Raw genomic sequence first — 16,152 nt, 5'->3', positions numbered from 1 at the left:
ATAAAAGTAAAAAGAAAAACAATAAAACAATAAAAACAAAGAAATACACATACCCATACTGAACCGGTGGTGGAGAGGGGTCAACTACGCTACCGAATGGGCCGACAGGCCACTCAATCTGGAAGTGAGAAGAGGAAACAGCAAATGATTCGGTTGTCAGCGTTGTGGTTTGACGGGCCGAAGTGTCAAAACTGGCAAAGTTCTCACATTATCACCAAATCGAATCATTGAATGGCTAGTTGCCCTGCCCTACTTGATGGATGTATTCGGCATCATCCGATGGGGCGTGAAAGTCAAACCATGTAGCGGTCAGCAGTGTGTCTCTGCATGGTTCCATGTATGCATGATGTGGTTTGCCCTCTCCCTGCATTGCATTCGGTGAGAAGGGTCGTTCACGCAGGCTGGAAATAGCAACCACGTTATGGTGCGTCAATGAACATTATGAAGTCCTCAGCTCGCTCATGCCACCGGGTTTCTGATGCAGCTCCCGACGCCCAAGGGAAATCCGGCACTACCGTACAATCAAACGACAGCGTCGGACATTCCAAAGTTCTGAACTTGCCAGGTCAGTTACGGCCGTAGCACAAGTTGGGTTGTTAGTGGAAGATTCGACATCACCACACGAAAGCTGACAGTGGATGTCCTGGCAAGGGCCACTGTTGCCCTGATGTGATCTGCGGCTGACGAAGGGTTATGCTGGTGATTTCCTTTGGCCTTAATGCTCTTGTGGTTGATGATCAACGCCAAGACAAGGCTTTGGTATCACTGGACTCAGGTTCTCTGTTCCATCATGCTAGAGCCAGAGCTAGGGCAAGAATGGCATGGCTGACTGGATGGGAAACACCATGGGCGTCTCTGACGAAATATGACGATGACCGTTTTCCCATTGAGCCGGTTTGCCGAACCCACAAAAGATAGAAGCTAGTATAAGAAGAGCTAGCTTCGTCCGCTTTGCTGGCACGCAGGTGATATAGCCCTAAATTTAGAACTGGGCATCTTGCCCAAAAATTTCTAGTGCTTGGCACACAACAATGCACCAGGATGTCCCATGTGACGGTGGAGGACTGGCCATTCGACTGATTCCCAGCGTGTCTGCCAAGCCCTCGTTTGCAATTACCCCGAGACCGTCTCGTCCTGATAGCCGAGATGCCTGGGTTCCAGGGTGTAATGAAACCCGTTTGAAGACCCGTTTGGATAAGGGCGAGTGGTTGAAGCATCTAGAAAGGGAGAGTGTGAAAGAAAATTCCACTTTAAGAAGCGAAGCTGTTACTGTTGAGGCGAGATCTGGCTTGGATCTTTGTAAAGATGTCCGTCATTGTTGAAAATTTGGCTTAATATGGCTGATGTGCTAGCAGCATGATGGTGTTCCCACAGGACTCTTTCACACTTTCCGCCAATTGAAGGGTGCTTCTCGGACATGACCTCCGTCAAGCAGCATGCATGACAGACCCAATTTGTCGGCGGCAAGCGGGCATCCACAGATACCAATAGTTAGCCAAAGTGACACTGGGTGCACCGAATCGATCGAACGCATATTCCGTGCTTGGTTGACATTTTCGAGGTCGTGGATCTCTTGAGCCGGCCGGTTCGGACGTATGATGTGTTACGGCACAGCTCTGGTAGGTGTCTTAGTCGGGCACACATTTTACAGTTTCAAGCTCATCACGGTGGGAGCTTACTTTGTGCTAAAGACGTCTGGTTGGCATTACATGCCAGATGGGATACGGTTTCGCTGGCAAGCACACCTCCAGATGTCTCGTACGCCTTCCCATCAATTCGCTGCCTCGGGACAACGTACATCGATTTCTTCAGTGGACACACGTTTCAGATCGCATGAGAATAGAATCGGTGCTGAAGCCTCTACCGCAACATCGTGTTTTCAGAATACGGCATTTGAGAGTTGATGTGTTTCAAAATGTCGGTCATCGATGGCCGTAGACTGCCAACTGGTGTGCTGGATTCGTACCTTCCCTCGTAAACCTGCACTTTCCAAGATGAAAGGAAAAGGCCCAAAACAACCAAGTGCTACAACGCTCCTTCCCTGATCGGCTCGGCAAAAGAACCAGCCGAGGAAACTTCACCAAACACAAAGCAGGAAGTCATCTGGGCTTCCAAGGTGATCAATCAGGGCAAAAAAAAAGAAAATTTGGCTTTTCATTTCGCTCAGGTTTACGTGGCTGAATGAGACGCCTCTATCTACGTGAAAGCTATCTAATAAATGGACGCGCAAATGCTTGTATAAAATTAAGTCCCAGGAGACTTGACGATGCCATGAGTACCCATCTCTCCACACAATGTATCATAACCACTGGTATACCTGCATCCATAGCACAAATAAGCCTCCAAAACATGCTCAAGTGATCCCAGCCCATCATTGTCCATCTTCATCATCTTATTTTCGTCCATATTCGCATCCCGTTCGACTCTCCATTCCATTTTCTCTCCATACTGGCGCGCCTCAGAACTTGCGTGGAATTAAAAATTCAAGGTACAGGGTAGTGCAATATCCATGTAGGGACAAAACCCAACCGACATTGTTCGCAAGCCGCCCTGTGATTCAAGTTCCGCCATAGTTCAGGGCAATCAAACAGAATAATTATTCGTAAGAGTTTGCCTGTCGTGAGGGCGCATCTGGCTGAGGAAGTCATTGAATTGCGGCATCATTTGCTTGTATTGGTTGAGGACCTGAAATTCGCATCATAGTTAGCTTCATACGCAGAGATTTAGTGAGCACTTCTGACCGTTAAACACTTACATGCTGAATGACGTCGTGAAGTTCCTGCTTCAACGGGTTCTGCAATTCCGAATCCTCATACTGAGCGACTGCCACAAAGTAATCTAGCAATACCTTTTCCATTGCCTGTGGATTTTGGCCGACAATCATGGAAAAGCCTTTGAATGCCGAAGCTTTTTCATCGGTAGGATCGATCTTCTTCATCAAGCCCAGGAAATCTTCCGCGAATGTTGGCAGAGCAGGGCCAAGGATCTCAGAGTTCTCTATTCCCAGCCGGCCAAGAGCAATGGCAGCATTCTCAGCAAGGCTTTTGGGCACACGTGCGTTACACATGATCTCGACCAGATGCTTGAGAAGAGCAGGAGCCCACTGTGCCATGCCTTTGCCATGTCGCATGGTAATCTCGCCTAGGGACCAACACGTGTTGTTGTATGCCCCGAAGCCATCGCCGACTTCATCGTCCAACATGGAGTCCAAATCCAGCTGCTTGATAGCAATGGGCATGATTGAGTTCAGATGTGGCTGCATTAATGGGTATACATAATCTGCGCAGTCGCCCAATAGAGCGTATGCAGATTGTCGTACCTCATCGGCTGGGTCTTCCATACAAAAGGTAAGCAGCTCGAAGAACGGCTGGGGAGATGTTTTGACGAGCTCTGTCGACTTTTCCTCTCCCAGTGATTGGATGATTGCGCTCAGGAGATCCAGACTCGTTACTAAGAAGTCCTTGTCTGGTGTATCAATACCGCCGTTGCTTGCGGCGGCTAAGCTCTGTTCCAAATTCATGTGGATGATGTTGATGCACCGGACGAAGATAGGGGGCGCATAGGGCGCAAAGTCGGGTCCAAGAGCCAATGCTACATAGGAGAGACATTCTAGCAGCGGGAAAACTTCTCTTGACTGATCTGCGACGATATTGTATCTCTCGGTGAGTGCTGGCATCAGCTGGTTCATGAGTTCTGGTGTGGAGAGTAAAGACCCAATGCGCTCGGCCAGCGTTTGGACACATTCGTAGAGAACGTACATGTTCTTGTCCTTGTACTTGGCAAAACAACGAACGAACTGTTGAATAATAGGGCCACAGTAAGGCTCAAGGTGGGAACCGGCTTTGAATTCGATGTTGGCAAACGCGGACGCTCCGGCGGCTTGGACTTTCTTGTTCTTGTCAAGCATCTTTCGAAGGATGCCATCCATGAGAGGCACAAAGTATTGCTCCTTTTGGCTCTGATCCGGTAATTCGGCTGCCCACTCCGAATATCGCCCAAGTGTCCAACAAGTAATTTGTCGGACAACTGGCTCAGGGTCTTCCAAGAGTGAGATGAGGTACGGTACCAGCTCCGGGAGATGGGGTACGACAACGTCCATACAGCCTTCTGCCACTGCTCCCAAAGCCAACACGGCGGCCTCGCGATGCGGCCACTCGTCGTGTTTCAAGTTTTGGGATAGGTAAGGGAAAATAGCCTCGAAAACGGGGTTCCGGAAGTCCTTGGCAAATGTGTCCAATGCAGCGGCTGAGCATTTGCGAAGCGTCCACCGTTCGTCAGGATTCTCATCTCCGTCATCGAGCTCGTCGATTTCACCTTCCTCCAGATCGTCGTCCATGCCAGCGAGCTTCTCCTGAGCGTTGGCCGCTTCGTTCTGCTGGTTGGCTGAGTCGCCGTTTGCATTGGTATTCCTGTTCAAGTTCTTTTTCGCGAATGCTGGCTTAATGTCTTGCTCCTTGTCTTCTTCGTCGTCATCGTCGGATTCACCACCCAGGAGGGCAATATCTTCACCACTGTAAACCATGCATTCCAGTAAAACAGGAATAATCTTGCCCAGATACGGCTGCAGGCTTTGCCACAAATCGTCATGTTCTCCTACCGCCAACCAAAACTCGGCAGCTTCGCAAGCAAGTTCCTCATCGTCGCCCTTTTGTTGTGAAATGATGTAATCTACCAGGCCCGTGATATGTGGCTGCAACTTGTCTGGTCGCCTTTCCACGAGATGAACAAATGCGCGGCAAACCTGTCGCCTCACGTCTGGGCTGGTGTCACTGGAGAGGACGAAGAGGTGTTGTAAGAGCTCATCAATAGAGTTTAGCATAGCTTGAGAGGCTCGGGGAGTGAAGACGTTGATGGCCGCCAACGCCCCAGCGCGGACCTTGGGTAGCGGGCTCTTGGTAGCAGCAATGAGTTGAGGGAGTACAAAGTTCAATGGGCGCTGTCCGTTGACCTCTCTCAAGAATACACGGGGGTTGTCTTCGCATATCTTGGCCATGGCCGACATTGCTCCCTCTTGCCCTTCATTTGCTACTTGGCCGCTTGTGTTTCCAATCAGGTCCATGAGCTGGGGAAGCAAGTCGGGCCAGGTGAGAAGACCACCTCTGCGAATGACCTCAGTCGCAATATTTCCAGCATAATTGCGAATCTGAGCGTTTTTATCTTGCAGGCCCATTGGGACAGCCATCTTGACGAAGTTTAAGCTCTCCTCTGGTATGTTCTTCCACTCAGACTTGACATTGTTTTTCAGCATGATTCCGGCAGCCGATCGCACGAGGTGGTAGTCAGAGTCGCTGCATTGTAAACCTTCTGGGGGTTGGGTGCTCGAGAACAAATAGGCGAGATAATTGTTAATGTCGGGAGAGCTTTTTGCTTGTTGAAGCATCTGGTCAAGGACTTAGTATCAATTCGCTACGGATCGAGGGGCGGATGGTACCGACCACTTCAGCATTCTTCTGAGCATTCTTGTCAAAGCCACTTAAGGAATCTCTGAGGCACGCGGCGAGCTGCCTCACAGAGTCCTGGGATGGTTGCCACGACATGATGAAGAGCTTTCAGGTGGGTAGATAGATTCAGTGCCGGAGGCGTGTCAGAAACGGATTGAAGCCGCCAGCAGAACAGATCCTGCTGCAAGGTTTTCCACGGGAGACGTCTGTGGTGTGAAGCAGCCGGTTAGCTCAAAATAACGAAGCCGTTTGAAGGGGCATTTAATGACATACATCGATATTTCCAAAGTCTGCTGCCCCTCCGCGAAGGACCAGGGTCGTGGGGCGGGATGTCAGGGCTAGTTCAAGGCCCAAGCAAGAGCTCGCAGGCGATGCAGCAAGAGGACAAGTATTGAGCAGCAATTGTCAGATGCGCCAGGGCAGTCGCCTGCGGATTCCGCTGCCTGTATGCAAGCCGAACGACGATCGAGGCCTGTTTGCGAATCTAGACGGCGCGGCAAAGATCCAACCTGTGCGCAAAGTAGTGTCTGGTCCGCTGGTCTGCGTCTGGCGGGGGAATCAGCGCTCTCTGGTCTTTGGGGTCGTGGACATGCCACCAGACACCAAATTTCGGCGTGGCGGGGTGCGATAACGATAACCCGGGCCGTTCTTGGCTCCGGATAGGCTCATTCCCCTGGCTGAGTCCCAGGGCAGCCTCGAGAAGCATCAAGTTTTTTTTTCTTCGCTTCTGTGGAGAACACCAGTCGCACCTTCCCCATTGTTCGATCCACTCATGCATCCATTCAGAAGCAGTTATTGTCTACTGCGCGGAGTACTAGATTTTGAAGTCTGTTATATTTGCTAATTGCAGCCTTTTACATGAAGTAGAATTGATTGTTGGAATTTTTCCGTCCTTTCTCTGTGATTGAGTGATACACCTTGCATAGTCTGGCATCGCCATTGTTCCGAGGTTCAATTGTTGGAGCTGCATCCTTAACTTCACAGCGCATTACTGGCATGTGTGAATCAGCTCTCACCTCGAGATTGCGTATGCACTGTTCCTGCTTCCCTCATGCCAGGCAAAGGTAACTTTGTTCACTGGCTTAGTTCTTTTGGTGGTTACGAACCCTCGTCATCGACATGCTTCCTATAAAAAGGTGACCAACGTCCGATGCGTTGGTGAGTCGCTGTTCTCAAGTGACGCCCATGCATCTGCCAAAGGGTACACTGTACTCCCGACAATACTTGACAGTCACACTGTCGGCTCCCCGTTCACAGCTAGTGCGCCAACTCTGGCGGCTCTGAGCTTGTCGACCGTAACCGACACTATGTTCTTGAAGGCCTCCATCTCCTCCTCTACGGTGCCTCCCATGCCCGCGTTGGCGAAACTCATTGAGTTGGTCACATAAACAGGCAGTTGTGTCCTCCGTGCAAGCAGCTTAGCCAACCGAGTAGTAATCTCGACGCTGGATTCCGAGCTGAACAGTGTAGTCGAGAGGGGCTGTTTGTCATCGAATCTCTACGTCACCGTCAGCGCCATCATTTCATCGTACCACAGCTATTGCGAGCAGCAGACGCACATTTGGCAAAGCATAAACAAAGGAGCCCATGGGCTTAGCGCTCGCTAGGTCGTCTTGTGTTGATGTTGTGAGAGACAGCACGATGGCTTTGGCCTGAGTACTCAGGCGGATGTAGATGCGGGTGTCCAGTGAGCGGGGGAGGGGTATCGATATGTTGAGGGTGTCATCTTGAACGGCAGCCATGGTTACGACTGTTGTCGAAGCAAAAGGCAAAATACCCCAAATATATTGCGAATAGATGTTTGCAAAGTATATCCTGGAATTCTTTTGGGATGGAAGACAGCCGTGGAGTTGAAGGCGAGCACAGCAGACAAATCACATGATTGGTTGGAACGAACTGCAACTGTGTCTGATTGGATCGTGAACTTATCTCGAGCTCCGCTATCAATGCCATCCCCCTCCGCGATTCCAAAAGAAAAACCATGCTAAGTGCTTCTTTTCCTAGCCGTAGTTATTAAAGTTTCGTTTTGTTCCGGTAAGTTTTGTTCTCAGGGCTTGTAATCCTGGTGAGCACTTGGGCATCCTTTTGACCACGTATTCAGAATCCAAGTTGGCCGACTTCGGTGACGGTGGCCACATTTCGCCGAATTTGTCATGGAATCAGGGTCCTCCTAGATATCTCAACATAAAATCATGGCTGCTCAAGGCGAGCAGTTGGCTTCAGACTCGGATGCCTCTGCCTGGCGCGGAACAGAAGATAACATGGACGACCCAGAGGAAGTGAAGGTTGTTTTCTGTGCTCTCGACTCTTTCTCGTACGTATGTTTCTCATCTTACACAACAGTCACTTTTGGTTGAGCAGGTGATGTGGATTGTTATCTGGATCGATTTCATGACAGTCCCTCGCTCGTTTCTGTAACCCATATGCTTTAACGAAGTGTCTTTCCCGTCATTGACTCAATCAATCTCTCTTTCAGACAATATCCAAAAGTCGCACACTTCAATGTTACTCACCTCCGACGGCGCTCATTCTACGCTCTCCCCCAAGCACACTGGAAAATGCTGGCAGCGCCGCCATTCAATTTCCTTGAAACATTAGACAAAACAGACGACGCAATAGACTCCAATGCTGAGCTAGCTCGTGCCATTGTGTCTCATGGCTTACGGTCATTCCACAATCTGGCCGCCGTCTCACCGCAAGGCGAGCCCATGATACCACTGGAGTGGACGGGCGTAGCGAAACACGGCGACATCGACAAAGCCAGAAGCACAATTAGACAATTCTACAGAGACTGGACCAAGGAAGGCGCCGTGGAGCGTGACATTTGCTATGCTCCCATCTTGACGACCCTGGACGAGGAGCGCAAAAGGATAGGAGAGGACAGACAGCCAAAAGTGCTGGTGCCTGGCGCAGGACTAGGAAGACTGGTATTCGAGCTATGTCGAAAGGGATACGAAACCGAGGGAAATGAGATTTCGTACCACCAGCTTCTCGCGTCGTCATACATCTTGAACGAGTGCGAGAGAGCAGCCAAGTTCAATATTCACCCATGGGTGCACACCTTCTCCAACCACCTCACACGGGAAAACCACCTGCGCAGCTACAGAGTCCCCGACATCCACCCTGCCACTACGCTGGCCGATTCACCCACCATTGGAAGCATGTCCATGTGCGCGGCGGACTTTCTGTGCCTCTACGCAGATGATGAGCACAAGGAGACGTATGACGCTGTAGCGAGCCTGTTCTTCTTGGACACGGCGCCGAATTTGATACGCTACTTGGAAGTCATTTACCACTGCTTGCGACCTGGTGGTGTTCTCATTAACATCGGTCCTCTGCTATGGCATTTTGAGAACCAGGCACCTGGAAATCATGGGCATGACGACGACGGAGACGGCGAGCACGATTTCAACAACTCGTCTGGGATTGCTGACCCCGGAAGTTTTGAGCTTTCGAATGATGAGGTGATGGCATTGTTGGAGAAGATGGGGTTCAAGGTGGAATGGGCGAAAACAGGGGTGCAGGCACCGTATATTCAGGATAGGGATAGCATGTTGCGTACGGTGTATGAGGCGGCGGTATGGGTGGCGAGGAAGCCGGAATAAAGGACCAAATAGTATGCATGAGAAACGACTTGTCAGGGGTGGTGGTGTTTTAGGAACGCACGTATTAGTAGACATACATGTTAATAGGTTGGACAAGGCATCAACATGAATAGAATGGCGGTTCACTTTCATATCGCAGCTCATCTCGTTTCTTACCACAAAGAGCGTACAAAAAAGGCACGTAGGTCCGCAAATTCTGTCATTTCGTATATCCATTGCCTGCAACAGAACTTTACAGCTTGGAGCTATCTCCGTGGAAAGACATCTCGCCCCTCGCCCATAAGGCACCACCATCAATAGCAATAGCCTCACCATTGACGTGAGAACCAGCCCTACTCGCCAGATACACCACCACACCAGCAATGTCCTCCGGCACGCCCAACCGCCCCATAGGATTCGAATTACCAATCTTATCCGCGCCACCAGCAATTTCCAAAAGCCCATTCGACATCTTACTCGGGAAGAAACCAGGACAAATCGAATTCACCGTAATCTGTCTCGGACCCAGCTCAATAGCCAAGTTGCGACCCAAATGGATAACAGCCGCCTTCGACGCAGAATACCCATACGTGCCCTGCTTGCCGATAGTTCCAATCCCCAAACCAGCAACACTAGCCGTGATTATAACACGCGAGGGGTCCGCACGGGACGACGCCTTCTCCAGAAGCGGCGTGAAGACGCGGACCGTGTTGAACACAGCCTTGACGTTGAGGTCCATGACCTTGGCGAACGCCTGGTCGGGGTGCGTGTCAAAGGCCTCGCCCCATGTGGCGCCGGCGTTGGCAAACAGAATGTCCACCCGGTCGGTGTGCTTCTTGACTTCCTCGAGGAGATGGGTTACGCCCTGGATGTTGGCGGAGTCTGCGGGGATGGGGATGGCGATTGCGCCGGGCTGTCGGTTGGGGAGGGCATTGAGGGCTTTGCAGGCCTCGTCGCAGGCGGCTGCTTTGCGAGAGGAGATGAAGACCTTGGAGGCGCCGGCTTGGAGGAAGCTTTTTGGGTGGTTTGTTAGCTGGGGTGGTGTGTTGTTGGGAGGAGAATTGGAGTTGGGGAACGTACGCAGATGCGGCGTGGAGTCCGAGACCGCGAGAGCCGCCGGTTACGACTGCAACTTTGCCCTTAAGTGAGAAAAGGGAGGGGAAGTCGTTTAATTGAGCTTCGGCCATGTTGGTTACTTTTGTTGACTTGAAGTTGTTCCTGGGTTGAAAATGGGTGAAGTCAATAGAGGTATGGGTGTTGGATGGTGGACGACCAGGAAAGCTGTTGAAAGCTAGTATAAGTATGGAGTATTCGCCAAACCAACAGCAAAGGTCGTTCCTCGGTCCAATCCGGCTGTTTGCGAGCTTCTTCGACGGATTATTACAAAGCCTGGGCGGACTTTGGGACGGCGGCAAACATTGATCAGTGCTTTGCTGGAGCGGATCCGCAGTGGCCTTGAGATTGTGTTACTGAAATCTCCGGCGCCGGCTAACCTGGGTATGGGAAGCCATTCAAGGCTAAAATCTCCAGGATCGTACAAGATGATACGGCAGACGGAAACACACCTCGGTGCTGGGGTTGGAGCTTGATGGAGTCGGTCTTCTCCAATGATGCACGGAGTTTGTGGGGGAGATGCCGAGGTTCTGCATGGGGCCGAACGATGTGGGGGGAGAAATTGAGGGACGGGACTTTGACAACTTGAGATGTTGGTCCGTGACTTTGTGAGCTCCGAAAGAACGAAAGGGACACGCTGCACAAAGACCATAGTCAATCGTCAAGTTGAATATAAATGGTCCATATACAGCCAGCTCGGGAATCTTGTAGTGCGAGATATCGGTGAAGTGTCATGATCGTCGAACAAGTATCGTGCAGGCCGAGTGGCGCAGGAGTGCTGCATTGATAAGAGTATGAGAGCACTTTGGTAAAGCGTGGCTGGTCATTCCATCGATCCATCGGAAATGCTAGCCCAACGCGATGGCTAGACTGGAAATGACAAGATGAATACAAGATACTGGTATCCAAGGTATAAACTACGTGTATTGAAAGATGCGCTAAGAAATACACAGGAGATTCCACCCAGAACAAACTGTCTGATGCCAACCAAATCTTAAACAATCAGCAGAGGGGGTATACTACCACGACCTTCCATCTGTACTCGGCTACCAATATGCGTTGCGTTACCAACATGTAGCTGTCGTAACCTATGTGTGCTGTACCTCCACAGTAGGAAATAAAACCTGAGGAAAGTAGGAAAAGTAAAGAAAAGCGGATGGCTCATATGCGGCCCGTGGCATGCAAGGAAATGCTAGGAGATGCAACGAATGACGATGGATGAAATGAATCCCTCAGCAGATAATCACCAACTATCTCGACTGCATTTTGTTCCACCGAATGCACAAAAAAAAAAAAACAAACAACAAAAAAAAAAAAAAACGTATTCTGTTCAAACTGTCTCCTGTCATCGGTATGAGTAACCAGCAAAAGAAAAGTAAAAAGGGGGCGTAACAGAGGTAAGTGTCACGACCAAAAAAAAGTCGCTGGTAACCCTTAGCATTTTTGCCTGATGCTACTTCAAATATTCTTTCTCAGGTTGTGTCCACTTCTTTCAGCGGCCGGTAACACCGAAAGCTAAATAATGAAGGGCATATCCGTCGTATGGATGCAATCCGGCTGTGTTGCACGATTGCAGGGAGGAACGTATTTGTGTTTTGCGATGACGCTCATATAGCAATATCGCAGTGAATATGTAAGTCGAGAGGATTTCGAGATAAACGTGTCGGTTGGCCGAAGCAAAAACCTGAGCCAAATGCGACTGAATTGGCTGTAACAGTGCCTCAATGCCTTGGCCGGCGGTGATGGACCTTCTGATCCCAGCATTGGTTGACGGCGTCCTCGACGATAGGCCAACTGGCATGTACGACAGATCCAATAAAGAAAACAGCAACGTTGTGCTCAACCGTGACCAGCTTAGAATAGTTCACGCGGGACTCTTTGGAAAGTTTCTCGCCATCTTGGGTCAATTGGACCTGAACCGGAGGAAATCCCAGCGGCGGCTCGCCATCGACCCTGCGCGCGCTTCGCCCAACCTCGTGAACAATTCCGTGTTTGTTGGGCTTGACACCTGACTTTCTGCAGCCTCTGCTACCGTAAGTGAGAATCGGTCTATACCCCGTTAGCACATTCTCTGGTCCGGTAAAAGCCTAGTTCTAATCCACAAAGGGTTGGGTGCTTACACGCAGGTACAGTGTCCTTGGTCATTAGCAATGACAATAAAGCGGCGGAATCCCACATAAAACGGCATGCCAAATTTGTCCTGAATCTCTTGCTTCCCGGATACGCTGGGGTGTTTATGATTATCTGAGGAGCCTTGAGGCTCTGACCAATACACCTTGAAGATCTAGGGAGTCGGCGTTAGCATCACTCAGCTGTCCTTTCATTCAAATGACCCATATTCAATTACTCACCGATCCGGGTTCAAATCTACTAGAGTGTTCAACGCGGTACCCTAAGGAGGTAAGACATGAGCAATATAAAAGGATGAGTAGAGCACGGTGTCTTACGTGGGTCCATTTGCTCAAAAGTGTCATCTTCCTGGTCAGCAGCAATGTGATTGTGGTTCCGGGGAGTGGAGGAGCCATCATCTTCGAGTTCGTAAGCTACAGACACATGGTCAGTCCCTACAAGCAAAGGGTTTCGTTAGAGAGGGCCGTAGCGCACTGTTTGCCGAAGCAGAATAACTCGGATCCGAAGGTCCAGCAATACCCTGACCAAAAGGGTATGCCGAAGCTTCTGCATTCTCGGCGGCATTCAGTAGTTCATGTTGTTGTTCGTCTGTTGCAGGATACTCAGAGTCTTGGCCAGCTGCTCAGCTATCAGTAAATCTAGTCCACATCCGCATTTGTGTCACCGGTTGATTTGGTTGGGTGCAATGAATCATGCTCTAGGCGCGACATACTCGAGTCCACTGATTCGCGACGGTGATAAAAGTACTGTCCCGTCTGCGGATCGATGCTTACTGCTTCAGTCAGTATGGAAACCGGGTAATTGGTCATCAGTGGTAGATGGCCTTACGTTGGGACGGATCATATAAGTCAGCATGCTGTTTTGACGAGGATGCAGTGGAAGAGCTTCCACGTCCAGAGGGCGCCGCCGCCGCCGATGAGGTGCCGACATGTCCCTTACGATGTGAGGAACTCTTGTCATGAGAATGGTGCTTGCTGGTGCTCTTCTCCTTTCCTTTGTCTTTGTCCTTGCTTTTGGACTTGGAGGGTTTGGACGATCTGTCCTTGTCCTTGTGACTAGAAACAACGTAGTTTTCTGCTGGGCGCAACGGCGTCGTATGATCAGCTATAAGTGATAATGTGGGAAAGAAGAAGCAATCGCCTTGGGATACTTTCCAATGCAAAGCATGTCGAGTGGTATGACTGACCTGGTAAACTCGAGTGAGGATTTTCGTAGCTTGAGGATGGGGAGGACAGAGTAGTAGTCCCCAAGGTTTGTGTTATTGCTGCAACACCCCCAGTCTCTCGGGGCGTGGAGGTACTGGTCTGATAGTCTAAATTTCCTGTGGAACGGGTTAGGATTGGAGTTGAATTTGGTGGTTGAGTCTGGGATTCTGGGGAGCACACCATATCGGTCCTGGCGAACTCGATACATTGTCTTATTCTTCTCATCGTAGGCCCATTCTGACCAAGGGCTCCATGCGTCGTCCATTTTGACGCTGGGGAAGCTAACATATGAAAAGGCTCTAGGCCGATATGTTGCCCAGGTCTGAAGTGTAAATATGCACGAAGGCGCTTCTTCGAAAGCAGGGCGAGACACAAACACTGACACGGCAGGAAATGCGAATATTAGCAACAACAAACACCACAACCTATGCTAGGATGGTCAAGAGGGGTTCTTGTAGGAAGGGGAAATCAGGCGCATGGGCGTGTGCGGCTCAAAGGCTCAAAGGCTCAAAGTGGAGGAGGCCATGAGCAAGTGAACCCGCATTCTGGTTGCCATTGACAATCTGGTGACTGGGCTTGGGATACAACATCAGAAGAGAGTGAGGATCCCACGCCGCACGGGTCAGAATTCGACTCAAATGAACTACATTGCCGCTAGACGTGGGCTGGCCATGGGCCAATGTTTCCCCTCTCTGGCGTTTTCAGCGCACGCGGCGGTGGTGCCAATGCAGCCGCGATTCTGGGTTGGTTGGCATCTGATGGTGCCGCATCAAGTGGGTTGACGGCATCTCCAAACAGACGCAGACAAGCCCAGCAAAGGTCCTGGCAGGATAGGATGAGATGCCTCAGAGTGGAGTGCAGGACGTGGACAGACAGGCCACGCACATGTCGGCCTTGAGGCCCAGTATGGGACCCGGGTGAACTGGAGGTTGCATGCTCCGGTCAAGTCTGGTATCGTATTATACGATGCTCGTCATGCTCCAGTAGGCGTGTAACCACTCTGACGAACTAGCACAGGACTCTGTTTGTGTTGCTGACCCGAAAGCAAGTCAACAATGGAGTAGTGCAGGGGATATTCTTCATCTGGGCGGGTGAATCTTGAGCGATAATTTCTTGTGGTGGACGCAGACACGCAGAGACACAGATGGTTGCTTTTCAACCAGCTTGCCGTGTCAAGCCCACTGCACCTGGTGCGGTTGCGTCTGATGTCGTACACCGGCACATTTTAGGCCTACGGGAGCCACATTGATGAAGCAACACTCCAGGATCCAGGTGACACAGCTCGTTGTATTGGACAAAGTTGAACCCATGGCCCACAGCTGAGGGTTTTAGGAGTTAATGGTGGGCAATCGTCTCATTAGGTGGACCTATGTGCTTAAAAATATATGCAGGATTGCATTGATTATATGAAGCATCGATCGTAAAGATATGAAACAATTTTATTGACTGTGACTCAGCGGTCCATGCTTTACCGCATCGCATTCGCCTCTTGGGTACGGAGTAGTCTGGAGAAGACAGAGCCTTGTGAATGCACCTCTTGCAGAGCCTCAGTGATCGTGCAGAGCGTCGGCGTCGGTTTAGGTGAGGACACGTTGGCCTGCGTTTGAATCGAAATGGCAGGGATGGTGGCCATTGTGCAGACACAGATTGGCGAGGTCGAGATGGAAAGGATGTGAACCGGAGCAATGGGAACGGGATGTGTTGAGGGAAGCATAGCCCGACTACTTAGCTAGTTCTATTGCCGGCAGGGAGCAGCTCCATGAAGCTCGGGAAGCATCGCAAAGCTGGAGAAGATGAGCACTCAAGGGCCGTGAGAGGTGAGGATGGTAATGATGGTGATGGCCCCCAGACCAAGAACGAACATTGAAGCAATAGCCCCCAAGTATCACATCACCCAGCTCTGGCCCCGCCTCTGCCTCCTTCCCTCCAACAATGGCAAGATGGACAGACCACAGAACAGAAATCTGGTCCCCCCTTCCTTCCTCACAGTTGGCCGAAGATGTCCTGGAAGGACCGTCCCGTTGGCTCCTTCCCCCCCTGGCGGCGTGGTGGCGGGAGACCCACAACCCGTGCACCCATATCGCTCTCCTCAATGGACCGGCGCGACCATCCGTCTCAACGCCCCATTTTCTCTTCGGCCTATCTTGTCAACTCACGTTTTGAAGAATGTCAACCTGTCTTGGTCGTCTGTGTGTCTGTCCAGGGACAAGGTTGACTGGGGCCATCGCTGGCCACCTCTTGACGTTTCTTTCCTGGGTTCTTTTGCTTAGGCCGGAGGAAGCTTTATGCACCACTACAATCGGGCATGCATGGGTGTCAGTCTGGGGGACATTAGACTGGCGGGAAGACCAGGAGACCATACCACCACCAGAGCACGGATTCATCACCAAGGACAGGCAGCCCTTGTCAGGGACCCCCGTCTTTTCTCGTTCTGCTGTCCGACCATGGCTGGCAACCAGTCACTGATGCTCGCAGCTTCAGGTGCTTCAACGGGAGAGACATGGATGCGCCAGAGAGGTGTGTGTGCGTGATTCCTTGGCTTCGTATGGAATACAGAGGAGCATTACCACACAGCGTGCCTTTTGAGGATGATCGAAACGCCCCGCAAATTAAAGAAGACGCTGTCTTCCGACCGACCAGAATTAGCACGGGCATTTATTGGTACCAGACCAGACACTC

General features: G+C 50.8%; 6 protein-coding genes across 6 annotated transcripts; 1 reads left to right on the top strand and 5 right to left on the bottom strand.

Annotated features, from left to right (window-relative positions):
* Positions 1-2,583: 2,583 nt before the first annotated feature.
* On the bottom strand, positions 2,584-5,537 carry VFPPC_04131 (importin beta-2 subunit; the record flags this gene model as incomplete). Its single annotated transcript, XM_018283532.1, has 3 exons — positions 2,584-2,685; positions 2,756-5,380; positions 5,436-5,537. The coding sequence occupies 3 exons, from the start codon at positions 5,535-5,537 to the stop codon at positions 2,584-2,586; spliced, it is 2,829 nt and encodes a 942-aa protein (XP_018144635.1).
* A 1,135-nt stretch (positions 5,538-6,672) lies between these two features.
* On the bottom strand, positions 6,673-7,183 carry VFPPC_13578 (20S proteasome chaperone domain-containing protein; the record flags this gene model as incomplete). The annotated part of the gene is made up of 2 exons (XM_018291353.1): positions 6,673-6,939; positions 7,001-7,183. 2 exons carry the CDS (start codon positions 7,181-7,183, stop codon positions 6,673-6,675), a joined length of 450 nt encoding a protein of 149 aa, XP_018144634.1.
* Positions 7,184-7,633: 450 nt separating this feature from the next.
* Positions 7,634-9,046, top strand: VFPPC_04130 (hypothetical protein; the record flags this gene model as incomplete). The annotated part of the gene is made up of 2 exons (XM_018283531.1): positions 7,634-7,755; positions 7,918-9,046. The coding sequence occupies 2 exons, from the start codon at positions 7,634-7,636 to the stop codon at positions 9,044-9,046; spliced, it is 1,251 nt and encodes a 416-aa protein (XP_018144633.1).
* Positions 9,047-9,278: 232 nt separating this feature from the next.
* VFPPC_04129 (oxidoreductase, short-chain dehydrogenase/reductase family) lies at positions 9,279-10,212 on the bottom strand (the record flags this gene model as incomplete). Its single annotated transcript, XM_018283530.1, has 2 exons — positions 9,279-10,038; positions 10,106-10,212. The coding sequence occupies 2 exons, from the start codon at positions 10,210-10,212 to the stop codon at positions 9,279-9,281; spliced, it is 867 nt and encodes a 288-aa protein (XP_018144632.1).
* Positions 10,213-11,859: 1,647 nt separating this feature from the next.
* VFPPC_13577 (hypothetical protein) lies at positions 11,860-13,738 on the bottom strand (the record flags this gene model as incomplete). Its single annotated transcript, XM_018291352.1, has 8 exons — positions 11,860-12,187; positions 12,259-12,422; positions 12,490-12,530; positions 12,586-12,681; positions 12,743-12,886; positions 12,981-13,040; positions 13,097-13,323; positions 13,455-13,738. The coding sequence occupies 8 exons, from the start codon at positions 13,736-13,738 to the stop codon at positions 11,860-11,862; spliced, it is 1,344 nt and encodes a 447-aa protein (XP_018144631.1).
* Positions 13,739-14,941: 1,203 nt separating this feature from the next.
* Positions 14,942-15,187, bottom strand: VFPPC_15729 (hypothetical protein; the record flags this gene model as incomplete). The annotated part of the gene is made up of 1 exon (XM_018293482.1): positions 14,942-15,187. One exon carries the CDS (start codon positions 15,185-15,187, stop codon positions 14,942-14,944), a length of 246 nt encoding a protein of 81 aa, XP_018144630.1.
* Positions 15,188-16,152: the final 965 nt, after the last annotated feature.

Source organism: Pochonia chlamydosporia, chromosome 3, assembly GCF_001653235.2.
Source record: "Pochonia chlamydosporia 170 chromosome 3, whole genome shotgun sequence".
Taxonomy (NCBI): domain Eukaryota; kingdom Fungi; phylum Ascomycota; class Sordariomycetes; order Hypocreales; family Clavicipitaceae; genus Pochonia; species Pochonia chlamydosporia.
Note: the sequence above shows the minus strand (reverse complement) of the source record. Positions and strands in the feature narration are given on the sequence as shown.